Here is a 16,888-nt window from a genome sequence, read left to right as displayed (position 1 = left end):
CACAGAACTGAGAGAACAATGGGTCACGAGGGAAGAGGATGCGCGCCTCGACCCCTGTGGGCTGAGCCACCCCTGCTGCCTCCAGCCACCCTTGGGACCACGCTTTGTTCACTGGTGTTTTCAGCAGCAGTGACAGCGTGCGTGAACCATCCGCGGGTCTCAGAGCCCCCAGGTGTATGTTTCGCCACAGAGGGGACCATGGTCTCCCCGCTAGACGCGGACTTTCACAACACTGTGGTCTCCGAGGAGCAATGGGGGCCGGCGTCCTAGAAGGAAATACAGAAGAGCTCTGTATTTTCCTTTTAAGCTCATCATCAACAAAAATTGTTTGTTATGTATTTTATAACGGATCTGAAGTAAGAGTCGAGTGGAATGTGTCAACCACCAGAGGTAAATAAACATGAAAGTGAAGGCCTGTGCACAGATCCAGTCTACCAAGTGGGCTTCGGCTACCCTGACTCCAGCTTCAGAAGACCCTTAAGACCACAAATTTTAATTAAGCACTTGCTGGTTCTGGTTTCAAATACAATTTCAAAACGTAATTAAAAATAAATTGCCAATTTCACATAAAACGTAATATGGAAGAAATACATACCAATTACACGTTTTATTTCATTTCTAAATAAACTGGAGATAATGTATAATGGTATGGTAGCAGATCCATGTTGCAGGGAGAACTAAGAAACATACTGAGGTTTTAAATAATTCATGACCTAGTTATGACCTACTGAACAGTTCCCAAATCATACTATTTTGTTTAGAAAGTAATGATCTATGATTAAGACTAATTTTCAGCATATTTACTTCATTTTCACGTTTACAATAGTTAATCAATGACTGATTAAAACAACAGGCCTCTAAACTGGCTAATGTTTGTCAAGGTAACAGTGTTCTGTCTAAGGGGGAAATATAATTTATGCAAATAATCAAAATATACGTACCTCAAAAGAAATTTAAAATCAGTGGAGACAAGGAAACAAAGCTATGAGGGTCTAGCGAGTATTTAAATCTGTAAACTGGAGTAAGTAGAGAGACTCTCACCCACAGAACCTCTTAAAACTCAAAATGAAAGCACTCTGGGTCAAGAAGTTAGAGCAAAATAATCTTGCAAAAATAAGGTAAACAGGCAGCACTATTTGTCTTATGTCTTTTAACAAAACCGAGAGCCCAATACAGAGGGTGCGTATCTAACTTAACTTGGAAGTGAACGCCGAACCAGCAACACAAACTGACTTAGAGCAAGGTTGGAAAACGAGTAATCACAGCCATCTGAATCAGAGGAATAGAATTCCCAAACTGAGGGACACATACCCAGCTCTCATCCAGTAACAATGAATGGGTATTACCCTACCTAAATTGAAATACTCGGATTTCAAAATAAGAAAGATGACAAAGGGATCCATGCCTAATATCAAGACTCCCAGACAAGATTCACCAAAAAAAGAAACCTCATCCGAGAAGATCCTTTCATTCATTCTCCTTTACCAAATCTTCTAATTGGATGCCAAATATACAATCTACCATACGGCCTCCGTTCTCAATAAGAATTCCTATCCTTAAGGTAAACCCATTAATTCTCCATGCAAACCCTTCATCACAGAGGACTGGGAGCTGTTTTGCTAATAAGAAACCTGCCCTTCCCACAGAAACTTCACATTGTCAAGACACTGCATGTTCTATGGAACACTGGGGCTGTATCTTTATTAATTCATGACGACATAAGAACTAGTGTTTAACTGAGATGCAAGCAGAGTTAACCACCAAATGCAAAAGCCGCCAAAATGCAAGAAAACACAAATACAGTAGCTCGTGCTACCTTACTTAGTAAGTCAGCGTGCACGTTAGATTTTTCAACACAAGCCAAGCAGATTAGAGACCGTTCAAGAAACATGTTGGTTTCTGTTAAACCCAGATAAAATATTCTTCTCATTTACAACTTCCTAGTTCAGTATTTTGATTTTAAAGCTAATAAAAAGTAGTACTATGCAAAATGACCTAACAATTTTGCCCTTAATATAATTATACCCCTAAAAATAGAAATTTATCTACCTCATTAGTGTTCCAACGGTGCCTCTCTTTGGGTAAACTTGAACATTTCGGCAGACATTCAAGCAGCTTTTTCGGTAAAAAGATTTTTACATGACTACTATTGCTGTTCCCATGATCATCTATAAAGAAGAAAACAATAGATTCAGAGAAAATAATAGAGAAAATCTCCTTTTAAGTATACTGGCAAGGTCAGAAATGGCAGCTTAGTTTGGTCACTGTGAGACCAAGAGCACCATCCCTCTTGGTTAGCAACGCTCATTTACACACTGATCAGATAGGTGGCAGCAGGAATCTGGTCAAGAGGCTCTAACGTGTAAGATCGAGCTTTTGCTCCGTGACAAGCGAAGAACAGGGAATATCCCAGCAGCTGCCCATAACCAGAACATTACTTTTAAAGGTTCTCCCACCAGGTTTCCATGAAGTACACCCAAACTGCAAAAGGAGTTAACCTCACAAAACCCTGAAAACTTCTACTAACCAGTTGAAAAAGTTTTAAGTGTTTTAGGGAAGAGGAATTAGAATAAAATATGACTATTTTATTCATAAACTAATACTACTTCATCCCCTTGAATACAAATGAGACTTATCCTTTCAAAAGCAAATTACAAATCTTATCAATATAAAGACTCTAAGCTACAGTTAGCTACCTAGGTAAATACAGAGGCTGGTCCTTCTAGCCTAAATCTAAAAACATACCATCTTAATTAACTTGATTTACATATACATATCTATTTAATTAATGTCTTTCATCAAAAAGTAACTCTTCTAAATCAGTGATAGAAAAGTTCATTACTTTCAGACAAGACGGTATGTCTGACTATCTGATAATCAGTCTCCCAGATACTTTATAGAAGAGATCATTTCCTTTATGTATTATTTCATTCATTCATTCATTCATTCATTCACAGATCATTTCTTGTTTCATTCCCGTAACAAAAGTCTCTTCGCCTGGCTCAAAATTTCTTGCCCATTCTGGCACATTAGGTCAAAGTTTCAAATTACCCAGTCTGGTTTCTGTTTTTTGTTTTTTTAATGCAAAATGGAAGCCCCAATATCCAAAGAGTGCAATGCATAACCAGGTACTAGGAGCAATACATTAAAATACTAAAGACTGAATTTGCTCCAGAAAGTCATAGTTAAAATAACTTATTCTGATACTAAAAGGTATAACCTGAACTCCAAATCAAGAGTCCAGAATTCTGACCCAGTTCTGCTACTTTCTAATTGTGTGACCTTGGGTAAGTTACTTAATATCATCGGTTTTCTAAATCAAGGAGAATTAAGTAATCTCCAATTCTCCTCCAGGCATAAATCCCTAGGAAATTTACTGTCATTCAATAAATTTAAATGCCTTACAACTAAAAAACTTTATATAGGCATACAGGAACTAGTTAATAATATTAAAAGTGAAATACACCAATATATTTTTCCAGTCATTTCCTGTAATTCTGTTTAGCATAGCCTATTTTTTGAACACGTCAAAACCATAAAAGAATAAAAAACTTTCCACCGTCACAATAAAATCCTCTCCAAACATTTTTCATCTGATTAAGATATTTCTTCTCAAGGAAAAGATCTTAACAGAAAAATATTGGGCACAGAAAGAATTTGAAAAAATTTACTACATCACATGGAAATATTTTAAAGGGAGGAACTTAAGAGAATTTTAGCGTACTAAATCTTTTTTGGTCCATGAACTACACAACCAATTGAATTATAATGCCCAATCCTCTATTTCTATAAGCAGTATAAAAGCTTGAAAAACTTAAAAGCTGACGGCTTTTAAGAATCCAAAATTTTAAGAGCAAAATAAAATTAAACTTTAAAAAAATCTTGCTATGAAATCAGAAAACGAAGTGTTCGACTGAGAGAATGTTCATAGAAAGTTCTGTATTAATTACCCACTATAAACCGGTGTAATGCTATGCGCTTATGCATGCTCCCTGCACTTCATCCTCCCGAGGGAGGCACCATGGGCCATAAAACTTTAAAGCGCAGAATACCAAATCACATGAGCCTTCACCTCCCTTCTCTCTTCCCCTAAAGTGGTTTTATTCTCGTTTTCTAAAAAAATCTCCCATGATGTGTACAATTCTGAAAGCAGAAGTGAAGTTCTAAAATCTATACTCAATTCAAATAGTCCCCATTTATCGGATGCCTTTTATGCAAACAGTACTACCCTCGGTGCTCAATCAGCAGGCTTACTCTGAACTGTATGGGACTAGTCGTATCTCTGAGAAAACTATTATTTAAAGGATAATTCTGAACAATAATGAACATAGTATTAAACCCCGGCTTCTATTTTTATGTTTGTGATCACAACCTGAGGTTAATTATCTATTCTTTTAAGCCTCCTTGAGGGACCCAGCTGTCCTGTGGCTATAAAACATATGAGTGTGTGTGTGTGTGTGTGTGTGTGTGTGTGTGTGTGTGTGTACGCTCCTACCTATGTGTATACACATGCATGTACACACAGACAGGTGTGTGCTGCTGCCTGCGTGTACATGTGTGTCCGTCCACACATGTAGGTATACACACGTGTGTGTGCATACACGTGGGATGAGAGAAAAGAGATACTCTTCTCAACGGCACAACTAACTGCCACAGAAAACGCTTCTGTCTTCCACTCTGATACCAAATCAGGCAGCGGTGAATCGGCCCAAAGGCTTTTAAAGAGGAAAAGGAGAATGGCTGTGTAAGCACGGTCTCAATCACGATTCCAAATATAGCATTTTATGGGGATGCGCAGCCATGGGTTCAAAAGGAAGAGGAGTATGACAGGCCAATGGGTTCCCCTTAATCAGTTTTTAAACTGTGCTATTTCCAGAATTTTAGGTTCCTGCCGAATATAAATTGGATGTTTTTTAGAAACACAACAATGGGTAAATTTTCCCACTGTGCATTATGAAGATGGCAATTTTAATACTGGGTAAAGAATATTAGGAACTCAAATAGGCAGAATCTTGAAACTCATATTTTCAAATTTCGTTTTTTCCGGTTATAGTGTGATGAAGAGTAACTGCTTTTACAGGAAAAGAACTGCTCACGTGGCTAAACTGTATAACTGTGTTTTTCAATTAAAAGCGGCTTTTTAGTGTGTTTGGAATGCCTATGCAGAATACAATAATTAGATAAATACATGTGCCAGTTTTCAAATCTCCACGTCAGTACTAAGACTGTAACAGAATCTTGAGTTAACGGTAAAAGTAAGGTTTACACTGGTTTCAGCTCCATCTCAGCATTTAATCCAAATCGTTAAACTTTGACACTGCAAAATGGAAGTGTCAACCAAACACGGTACAACATTTCATTATCATTATCTGGCAAAATATGCGTGTATGATATATGACTTCGCAAAATAATTTTCTAACCTACTTCACAATAAAAATAACTAGTGAAGCTCTTGAAATTGACAGATGATGTGCCTGGCTGACAGCTATAATTCTAGAGAATGAACCATCTTTTCCAGACAACCTTCAAATATTTTCCAAACAATAATTTTAGAGGCACAGTATAATTTAACTAAAACTCTCTAAAATGTGCGAAAATGCTCATTCGCTTAATTAGGCAAAAAGTGGAATTCTTGTTTTCATGTTTTATTTCTAAAAGCTGAAAGTCACATCACCAAATCCTTTCCAAAGATATGTATTTGAACTCTCTCCTTGGAACACATTTTGGCTTCTGCAAGGGAAATTATAACTACATTAACTCTAACCTGGAAATGATAACATCCATTTTATTTTGATTCATAATTAATAAAAATTAAATAATTTTGGTGAATAATTATGAACACAGTTATTCAATCAAGTTGATTATGATTAATCTCTCAACCTCTAGACCAAACTGTTCAAAATTAGTTGGTATAACAGTGAACCCAATTCCTAAATCTTATTGGGAATATATTTGATCAACAACTTGGAGTGGTAAAATTAAAAGGAAGCTCTACAATGTTTCTGTTCTGCTCTAATTATTATGTGCTTAGATTTAATTAGTAGGAAAGGAACTGATTCCAGAAAACATAAGCACATATTGTTATATTCAAGTCAGCACAGCACTCACAGTAGCAAATACCACCGTTAGTAACCTAAGACCTTCAAATCATTACTCATCCAAAATAAATATTAATTAAGCACCAATGTGCTTAATTATGTGCCAAGCATCGGTATGATAGCTCTCTAAAAGAAATTCTCCAAAATGAACTGAACTCAGTTGTAATTATCCGAAAGACTTTCTAAAGTTGAAAAAAAACAAAGTTTTATTTTGTTTTGAAGAAAACATACCTAATGTTGCTATTTAACAACCCCATTCCTCTTCTTCAAGTGTGTGATCATCACACCTTACCCTTTCTTTTTTTAGGCGGCCCAGATTTACCCTATCCCTGTCAATCACACTACCAAAATCTCTGGTCCAGGTTTAGGTCAACTCCTAACTGGGGTTCAATAAACTTCTCACTATTCAGCTGCATTTACATTTTCCATTTAAAAATATGCGAACGGAGGCCGATAAAGTGGGAGCACAGGAGGTTTGCAATCAACTGCTTCAATTTGGGTTTTGGGGCATTCTCTCCTGCTTCATTCCATTCCATTTCATTTCATTTCATTTCATTTCAATTTGAGTTACCTGTGATCAAATAAACTTATTTTCTACTGTTTATTCAGAAGTAAACATTTGTGGGACTCTACGTCAGAAAGAATTTTATATTGTGTTCTCTCATTTAATTTCCACAATGACCCACCAGGGCATAATTACTCCCATTTTCCAGATGAAGAACCCGAGGTTCAGATTAGCTTGCCCAGGAGCCGCAGCTAGTAAGTGACTCAGTGTGGCTTTTCCCACAGTAGCACGCGGCTACTCAAGTCACGGGAAATGGACACTAGAATTCTAAAACTGTTGTATTAGTATCTAACATTTGCAGAGTGTTTTGAATTTCCCATGTGATTAAACCCCTTTGCCTTTTTGAACCCCCACAGAAACTTTACGAAGGGAGTACTGTTTTGCTACCCCCAGAAGGATTAAGTAACTCATCTAAGATCACACAGCAAGTTAAAGGCAGAACCCAGGTCTCCCGAGGCCTGGTCACAGGCTATTTCCACTGCACTACGAGGATGGAATCACTCTCACTGCCAAGCCCACCCCTTCCTGTAAGTCAAAAGCTTTTCGAATCCTACCTTCTAGAGGTGGCACGGTGTTGAGAACACAGTAGGTGCTAGTTCCGCAGAATACACTTTGGGAAACGCTCTAAGGAAACAGAAAATAAAATGTAAAACTAATCTTTGAAAAAGATATATACTGGCTCTTCTGTGATATTCCTGCCAAAGATGCAAAACCTGAATCTAATCATGAGGAAACATCAAACAAATCCAAATTGAGGAACATTCCACAAAATGACTGGCCTGTAATCTTCAAGAGTGTCAAGGTCATGAGAGTCAGAAAGGACTGAGAACTGTTCTGTAGCAAAGGGGTCTGAGGAGACAACACAGTATGGACCAGGGTTCGGACTGGACCTTTCTCTACAAAGGTCACTGCAGGGTCACCTGGCACAGCTGCAGGAGCATCTGAGGATCAGAGGGTAGAAATGTCCCAGTGTTAATTTCCTGATTTTGATCACTACATAGTGGTTACAGAGGAGAATGCGCTCATTTGCAGAAAATACAGAAGTATTTGAGGATGATGAAACGCATCAGCAACTTATTCTCACACAGTTCAGGGGGAAAAGAGCTCTTTTGCACTACACCTGCAATTTTTCTGTAGGCTTAAGAGTGTTTCAAAATTTAAATTACACGTGTGTAAAAAAAGATACAGGCTGGTGAGCACACACTATGTGTATAATTTTTTTAATAGGGACCATATGTGCTGCACAGACAGGAAACGTTTGCTAAGAAGAACCAATGCCATATTCATTTTGCAGTTACAATGCGAACCATCTCCCAACAGTGAGTCAGACCCCCAACTCATTTGGAAGGACCTAAGGAGTCCAACTAACAGTGTGGCAGGTGCAGTGAGTCAGGAGGAAGTTGGAAGACCAGGTCTCTGCTCTCAGGCTGCTTCATGTAGATAAAATTACAGTTTTCATGTAAGGAAAACTATGTAACAGTAACTTTTTAAAAAGGAAAAAATTTCTGTGAGTCTTGCCAGTCAATTATTTCGCTCCTAAAAATATCCTTCTTCGGTTACAGTATTAAATAAGTTTTTAGATTATTCATCCTGCATTATAAACCACATATTTATATACTTAGAAAACCAAGGACAGTTTATAAGTTCAGCAACCACCCTTAACATCTTATATTTAAAATGTGAAAAGCTCAGTTCTCTCACTTGCCAGCTACCCCTGGGAAAGTAAACTAACGTCTGCATGACCTCATCACAAAGGTCAGTGACGGAGCCTCTCACCTCTCTCGCAGGGTTGCCCGGGAAACTTACATGGGGTGATGCGTACAAAAGTGCTTTAAATTCAAAACTATGACACAAATATGAAGCGCTATTGTTTCTGTGTTTAGTAAGAATAATCTGTAACAATGTTAACACTTTCTAAGAACTGACCAGTTGCCTCAATTGGGGGGGGGGGGGGGGCGGGGCCAAAGAGAGCATTGAAATCTGACTAAACTTGACCTCTGTGAATTTTCAATTTCTCTCCTTATACCAATGATCAAATGGTTCACCAGAGATGAGGTCTTTCTCCACAGTGTGACTGCTAGCAAACAGAATAACCATCAGCTCCCTACTTTACTGTTTCTAGAAAATTCTCGATCCAGGACTTTTACCGTCCCTTCCTCTGTTTGATTTAATCAACAATGGTACCTACTGATTAGCAACCTGTGGTAACACAGGGATTCTCCCCATACACTATCAACTAAGCTCAGAATTCACGCATCCTTTGGAAAAACCAACATTCATCTCTTCCCGTGACTGTGACTGTGGAATTACGGGGCATTATAAGGAGTGGCTGATGGAAAAGCCAGCAGCAGTCTGACTTCGAGTAACGTCTGCAAGAGCCGCCAGCCACAGCCTTCTAACCACATAACGCAACCTCTCATCTTAATGTTTCAGAATGGAAACTTGAAATTTTATGATGTTAAAAAGAATGCCTTACATTCAAAGCTTAACATTTTCTGGCTTCCTGTTACCAAAAGCAGATGGTATAAGTTTACACTTAACAAGACACCTTAACAACGGTCTGAGTGTCAAAAGATCCAAAAATTACTAATGTACAGTGGGATGCACTAATGAATGGCTTCATAAAAAAGGGCTTTTACATGCACCTAACTTCAAAGTTCGACAATAGGTAAATGAGCAGTAAAATGTACCAAATAACTAATAAGAAAAATTAAACACTAAAAAAGGAAAAAGTAACAGAACTACCACGAACAGTCAACCATGATTTCTCTTCAGCACTGGCATAATGAAGTCTTAATAGTTAACCAGAAAAGAAACTCCTTCACAAACACTGAGAGTGAAATCAAGTCATTCTATCCTCAAAAACGCTGGGTGCTCAAGGGAAAGAAGCTAAATCACAAGAAAACTTCCATGAGAAATGGCTACCAGACACTGAAGACCCACAGGCCAGACTCCAGGCGAGGCACTTTCACTGCACGGACCCTTACAAGGATTTCTAAAGCCTGTTCACAGCACAAAGCCAGAGGTGGCTCTGGGAGGAAGGAGCACCGGTCTGAGGGTCTGACTGTATCCCAGTCCCACAAACTGCTGAGGTCCAAAGCAAACAGCTGGCCTCTCTGTCCCCAGGACAATGCTCTAAGTGCAAAACCACAAGTTCAAGGGCAGACAGATCTGGGTCCACGTCCGCCCTCAGCTGCCCGTCTCCGTGCTGCCCTTCCTGGCTGACTCCAGCTCAACCGTCAAGAAGCCTTCCAATGACCGAGTTAGGCAGCCTTGCCGGTGCCATCCGAGCAGCCCGCGTTTCCCTCTCTGTAACTCCTTCTACTAGTTCTACAATTATTAAAGGAGCACCTAATGTGTACCAGACATTGTCCTAGGAGCTGGGACCTAGCAGTGAACAAGACAGACAAAGACAAAGGTCCTACCCTTGTGGGGTACCAGCCCGTGGGGGAAGGGGGGAGGGGGGGTAGTGTGGTAAATGTCATGGATATAAAATGGATGGTGTGCTACAGTGAGAAATCAGGTAGGGAAAACACCATTTCTGAACGTGCATCCACACGTGGAGTACAAGGCCTCCTTGACTGAAGCATCAAGAAAGCTGGCTTCTCTCAACAACCAGATGAGCAGCTCTTAGCATGACTGCATGTCGGTAGTCCAGGGAGAGTTTCTAAATGCTGATACACAGGCTGTAACCCTGACGAGGTTACGTTGGAACATGTAGGGCTGGGACCTAGGCATCAGTATTTTCTGAAGGTTCCCAAGTGATCCCAAGATGTATGCGAGGATGGGAACCACTGAGATAAACCAGCAATGTGACTCTGGGCAACTCGCTACTTTAATCAGCTTCCTCAGGAGCAAAAAGGGGGTTGACCTTCAACAGAGCATCTCCAACTCTCATGTGCACGCAGGTCACCTGAGGGCCTTGTTAAAATGCAGGTTCTGATTCACAGGTCTGAGTGTGGCCCTGTGACACTGTGCTTCTAAGAGGCCCCCAGGCAATGCCCATGCCATGATTCGGGGCCATACCTTGAGTATCAGGAAGCAGATGGTCTAAAAGATCAGGAATTGGCTGGAAAAGACCCTTCCAGTCCTAACGTTCCTCCAGAATTCTATGAATTCCCAACAGACTAAAAAAGCATGCCTGTCTGTTAACACAAACTATAATAAAAAACCATTCCAGTAAATCCAAGCAAGACAATTAAAAGAAACTACAGGGATAGTGTCCGGCATCTCCAGAAGTACCCAAGAGGGGAGACACAGAGGCTCTATAAAATGTATTCCCTGACTTCAGAAAGTACTCTATCAAGTTGCAGATGATACTAAAAAAATGTAATGAAAAAATAATACATGATTTATTAAGGGCTAAAATGAGCAGATGGTGGCAGTACAGAAACTCAGTAACTCTCTGTGTACCAAGCACAAGGTCTTTGGAGGCATGGGCTCCCTTGAGAGAACCTAGGTCAGGGTGTGACACATACTTTTTGGATGCTGGAATAAATTAAGCAAAATGCTATATAAGAAGTGATTACAGGCTTTTGAACAGAGAAGTTGCATGATGAAAACTGTATTTAAAGTTCTTTGAAGTAAGGACTCAGAATATTTAAGTCTCCATAGAGTCCCTTTAAAGCCAGCTGAGGCCCCACACAGCTCATTAAATCAAAGGAGGCAGGCCACACTGAACGCAATAAACCACTTGCATCAATTAGAAACGATACATTAAAAAACTTTTGCCACATATTTTAGCATGACTCACATCGATTCTGCAAATTAGCTGGTCATTTCACATAATATGACATACAAGTGATGGAAATGAAAGCGGAGTCCGAAGTTCTCAGCACCTTTGCTCAAGTCACCAGTGTTGCCTAGCGTTCCAGGCAGTACGCCTGGATCAGTTAGGGAGGCTACTCAGAGCAAACTGTACCATGGCTCAAATACTATAAATATTTACTTCTTGCTGGTGTAAAGTCCAAAACGGGTGTTCCTGATCAGTAGAGGGCTCCCCTACCAGCAGCGGCTCTGGCACCCGGGCTCCTTCCATCCCGTGGCAGGCGCCCTCCCAGGTCACTGGGCTCTTCTGCCTCAGCCAGCAAAGAGGGCAAGCGCCCGGATAACCATGCCTGGAGGGTTTTACGGGCCAGGCCTGGAAGTGGCACACTTCCGGGCTCTCGTTCCATTGGCTAGACTTTGGCCACAAAGCCACGCCTAATTGCAAGAGAGGCTGGGAAATGTGGTCTGGCTACCTGCCCAGGAAGAGGAGATGGATGTCTTGATCAGCTACCAGCCCCTTGAACAATGCCATTTGTGTGTGTGTGTGTTTTTAATTACAGAAGAATCACTCCTTTCAGAAATGTCTTCTGTTAACCTACAACTCCACCTTCAATCCCTAAGGCTATCCAGCATCTAAAACCAATCTAGTAGCTTTTCTTCTCTGACAAGTATTTTTCTAACATACTCAAAATAAGGTGATCTCAAGGGCATCCTTAAAGGGATGTCAGGCTCCTTCGTCCCGGTATCTCCAGTACTTAATACTTAATGTCTAACACACAACAGACGCGCAAATGTTTGTTGAATTCCCAGATGAATGACATTCCCAGGAGCTTGTGGAAAAGAAAAAAGAGAGTGGCCCCATGTCTTATGACGGTGTGGGTGGGATTTACTGTAGCCATCGGCCTTTTTAAGACCCTCTCTCCCTCCCCTAATGCTGCCCTGAGTAGCCACCCATCCTCTGGTCCCATGACAAGCAAGCAGTAAGACAAAAGCTACTTTAGACCAACTCAGAAGAACTAAGGGGTAAAAATACTCAACAGCGTTCACAAGACACCAAGAGGCCCAATGCTAACATTTCTGGCGAGAGCACAGGTCTGCTGACCAAAAAGGAACATGAGGTCTGGTGAAGGCATGCTCTGGAGACGCTCCGTAAAATCGGGCTAATGATCTCTGAGAGTGTACCCCTAAACACAAGTAACTTTATCCTTTTTCTTTCTGAACCACAAAGGGTTAGTGGAGAAAAAAATTAGGCGGTACAGTACAAAAATATTTTGTGCTCACATATTACCTCTTTTCAAGAAGTTTAAAATATACCATAGGCACTACTATAATAAGCTTCCCAACACTCCTATGGGACAGAGACAAAATTAAAGTATGTACTCAAGTTAAAAGGAAAACCGGCTGATAGGTGGTTGACTCCCTACTACCAAGGCAGGCTCAATAAAAAAGTGAAGTTGGTAACCTCCAAGGTAATTGGGGCACAAACCATTTTAGGCTCTCAAATTGAGTTCAACACCCAGAATTGAGTTCAAAAGCAAACAACTAGCTAAAACAGACCACAAAACAGCTGAAGTCCTAAGAAGCTTACAGAGGAACAATATATCAAGCCTGATTTATGACCTGAGAAATCACATTAATTGATTCGCTATTACCAGAGATTCATGTAAAGCGTATTTAAAGTGATTTCAGAATGAAAAAAAAAATTATTCTTTCTAGATATGAATCACAGTATCATTAGAATTTTCATAAATTTAATTTGGCTAGGAAGCCAGTATACTCGATATTCTGAAAATAATCAAAGAGCACTTATTAAATGTCCACATTTGCACAAATAGATTCTAGCAGAACACATCCGGAAAGAAACTGTATGAAATTTAAAATTACATTGTTTTACTTGCACTTATTACTAGCACTAATGATAACAATGGTTTTTAACTCTTCAAAGACAGAGCACTATAAAATATCAACAAAATCAGCCCGATAAACTAGGCATTCTATTCGGGTTTTTTTATTTTTTCAATGTTTGTTTATTTTTGAGAGAGGAAGAGAGACAAAAACACGAGTGGGGAGGGGCAAAGAGAGCAGGAGGCACAGAATCCGATGCAGGCTCCAGGCTCTTTGCTGACACAGGGAGCCCAATGCAGGGCTCTAACTCACGAACCATGAGATCATGACCTGAGCCGAAGTCGGACGCTTACCCGACTGAGCCACCCAGGCGCCCCTAGGCATTCTATTTGATACTATGCACACGTAACAAGCACTTTCATACCTAAAATCCTATTTTGGTCCCAGCAGGTAGCAGAGCAGACACGACGCCTGTTCTAGAAAGGGAGACACCACAGCACGGGTAGACGCTTGACAAGGCCATTGGCCAAAAAGGAGCAGAGCAAGACCCAGGAGCAGGTCTTCCCACACACGCCCATGCGGTCTCCAGATGAGCTCAAAGGCTCTCTCCCCGATGATGGCAGAACACTGCTCCACGAAGACACAGCACGGAAGTTCGGGCAGAGCAAGTAGACAAGGCAGTCTGACGGAAAAGCCAAAGCAAGTGCGGACACTGAGGGAGATCCAGGAATATCGAGTACCTGGGCTGGGAGCTCAGCATCCTGAAGGAAAAGGCTAACAAAGATATTGCTAGGCTACCACACAGGCCTAGACGTTGATGTGGTGGGAAGATTTTCTGCGCTTCTCAAACATTTTCTGGTCCATGAACTACAGACCACCCATCACCTGTCACTACTTGCTACTGCCCAAGGACTAAAACCTCATCAAAACTAAAGGGGAGAATGACACCGTGTCTCGTAACACAGCAATGAGGCATAGGCCAAGAAAATGGCAGCCGCACTCCCCCGGATGGAACCAGGCTACGTGGGAACCTCACCTAATCCACACACAGCCAGAGCCAGGAAGGAAGCCAAGACATGCTCCGAGGCCAAAACAGATTTTTTACAAAGTCCATGCACAAAAGCTCCCATACTTCACTGTGAGGAGGACTCTCTGATCCGTATTCCTAAGCTTGATTACTATTAAACTACTCACAGTTCTAATAAGCTTAATTATCAGGTTGCCAAGCCCATGGAAGATCAGAAACAAATCAGAAGGAGAAAGGATAGCTAGCAATTGACAGGTCGGGAGAAGCAAGAGTGACAAGGGACAGCAAGAACAGATTTTTTTTTTTTTTTTTTTTTTTTACACACAATAAAAACTGGATACAAGGGCTTGAAAGGTACAGCAGTTTGGGGTCATTCATCATAAAAGCAAACACTACTCAAAAGGCCCTAAAAATAGCACCGTATTAAATAAAGCCCAGTTCAGTAACTTAGGTACAACATAATAAACCCACATTAACAAGTAAAATGTACATTAAAGTCCACATTTTCTACTGAACGTGGGGGCAAGGGAGAGGACACACAATTTAATACCTTTGTTTGCACACCAGTTTACTTCAAAAAAATACCTGCACAGCAATTACCTCATTTGGTCCTCACCAACATCCTAAGGCAAACAAGACAGATATATCCACTGACCAAAAATTTGCTGGTACATAATTCAATTTTAGCAAGGCAGAAGGGTTTGTCAATGGCAATCATAATACAGTCTGTTAACTGGTTTAACAGGAATGAGCACTTCAAGAGGCACCTGCCCACCTTGTCAGGGGACGAAGAAAGAGGCCAGGGAAGGTTGCCTGAGAAATGTCACCAACGCGACTAGATCTGAACCCTCACCTGGAACTTCACCTCCAAAACTTCCCTCTTTAAAAGTTCCCATTCTGTCATTTGCATCCTACAGGGTCTCCTTCTGAAGAACAGTCCTATGCCTTCCACTGCCATCGTCCCTCTCTTCTGCGAAGACAAACTATGAGCGGATGCTCCATGACCCCATCTCTTGATGTTAACACTTAAGACACCCTTGTGTAACTCCTCCCCGTGGGTGTGCGCCGGACCTAGTGACCTGCTCCCGCCCTACAGGACATGGCACAGGTCACAGGATGTCACTTCCATCATCAGGTGATACAGTCGTGCCTTCTGTCTTGCTCGCAGACTCCCTCCCTTGCTGGCTGTGACGACGCGGGCTGCCGTGCTGGAGAGGCCCATGAGGCCGGGAACTGAGGCCCTCAGTCCAACCACCCACAGAGAAGTGAATCCTTCGAACTGCGTGAGCTTGGAAGAGTATCCTTCCCCAGTCGAGCCTTCAAATGAGACCCCGACCCTGGCCAAACACCTTGGCTGCAGGCTTGGGAGGCCCTGAAGCAGAGGACCTAGCAAAGCCCTAACTAAACTCCTGACCCACAGGATCAGATAATAACAGTATCCTGTTCTAAGCCACTAAGTACATGGTAACTGTTACAGCAGCAACCGATAACAAGCACACCCACAGTCCATCAGGTCCCAGTGACCTCTCTTCTCAGCAGAGACTTCAATCATCATGTCGCTACCGTGTTCACCAGCACTCTGCACTTATCACCACAGTCCTTGAAGGAATTATCTGCCCTCCTACCACCTCTTTTTCATTCTCTCAACTCACTACCAAACTGACAAAATCAATAGCTTCTTCTCAGTCTTCATTCTGCCCAAACTCTCTGCAGCATCACAACTGATAACCTCCTTGCAACCCTCTGCATTTACATTCTTCTTATTCTACTACCCCTGACCATTCTTTCTCAGTGTCCACTGGTCCTCTGCTCTCTGGTGACACATTTCCATCCTCATGCCCCTTCTCTTCTCCCATGACAATTTTACTCACTACTAGGTCTTCCAATTCTTTTGAGCTGATTCATTCATTCAACCAACTGGCACTGTTCTGGGCAGAGATTAACAATAAACAAGACAAACAAGGTCCCTACTTTCATGAAGCTTGCATGCTCTACCAGAGGCCCTGCAAACGTATCTCTGTTTACCCCTCCAGGTCTACTCACTACCCTGCTCCCACCCTGCCCTGTGCCAATGAGGCTACTCTCTAAGGACTCCCATCACCACAGCCCACTTGCCCTCTGAAAGTGCCCAATGAAAAAGAAAAAAACACAGGGACAAGAATGACTCCCCTAATTTCTGACCCATATTTGGAATGCCATATTGTACAGGTATTAAGTCTAAAAGACAACCGACACATTTGCATCCAGTCTCCAAAACACATCCTCCTGGACTGCCTATCCCGGTTAGCAGCCTTCCCTAACCTCAGCTGCGGAGGTTCAAAAGCTGGGAGTCATTTCAACTATGCTCATCCTTCAAGGCCCACAACACTGTGTCTCTCTCACACACACAGACTCAGTCACGCTCACTCCTTTATCCAATCCACTTCTACACACATTCTTGCCAGAAGCTTTTTCCTCCCTACTCCAGTCCCTCATCTTCGTTCATTCACTCATTCAACCAACAAACATTTACTAAGCCCATCCTAAGCGCCAGGTACTCAAGTCTCTGACTCTAGATTGTACACCTAATGGAGGGAGAAAAAGAAA

At 41.5% G+C, this 16,888-nt stretch overlaps 1 protein-coding gene across 7 annotated transcripts in view; it reads right to left on the bottom strand.

The window, feature by feature from the left end:
- CAMTA1 (calmodulin binding transcription activator 1) overlaps window positions 1-11,812 on the bottom strand; it is an 829,903-nt gene extending 818,091 nt beyond the window's left edge. For 5 of the 7 annotated variants that reach the window (XM_086715554.1, XM_086715556.1, XM_086715555.1 and 2 more), the window contains exons 1-3: window positions 11,612-11,812; window positions 7,218-7,287; window positions 2,050-2,168 (exon numbers count right to left, since the gene is read on the bottom strand). In XM_086715554.1, the coding sequence (XP_086571680.1) occupies window positions 2,050-2,168; window positions 7,218-7,287; window positions 11,612-11,701 (279 nt within the window). In that variant the 5' untranslated portion in view covers window positions 11,702-11,812. Of the gene's footprint in view, window positions 1-2,049; window positions 2,169-7,217; window positions 7,288-11,611 lie in introns of those variants that run through there. The other 2 variants (XM_025912706.2, XM_086715558.1) reach the window with 2 other exon arrangements.
- Between the last annotated feature and the right edge of the window lie 5,076 nt (window positions 11,813-16,888).

This window comes from Puma concolor, chromosome C1 (genome assembly GCF_028749965.1).
Source record: "Puma concolor isolate L17-30 chromosome C1, mPumCon1.1.hap2, whole genome shotgun sequence".
Taxonomy (NCBI): Eukaryota; Metazoa; Chordata; class Mammalia; order Carnivora; family Felidae; genus Puma; species Puma concolor.
This window is presented reverse-complemented; position numbering and strand designations above follow the sequence as displayed.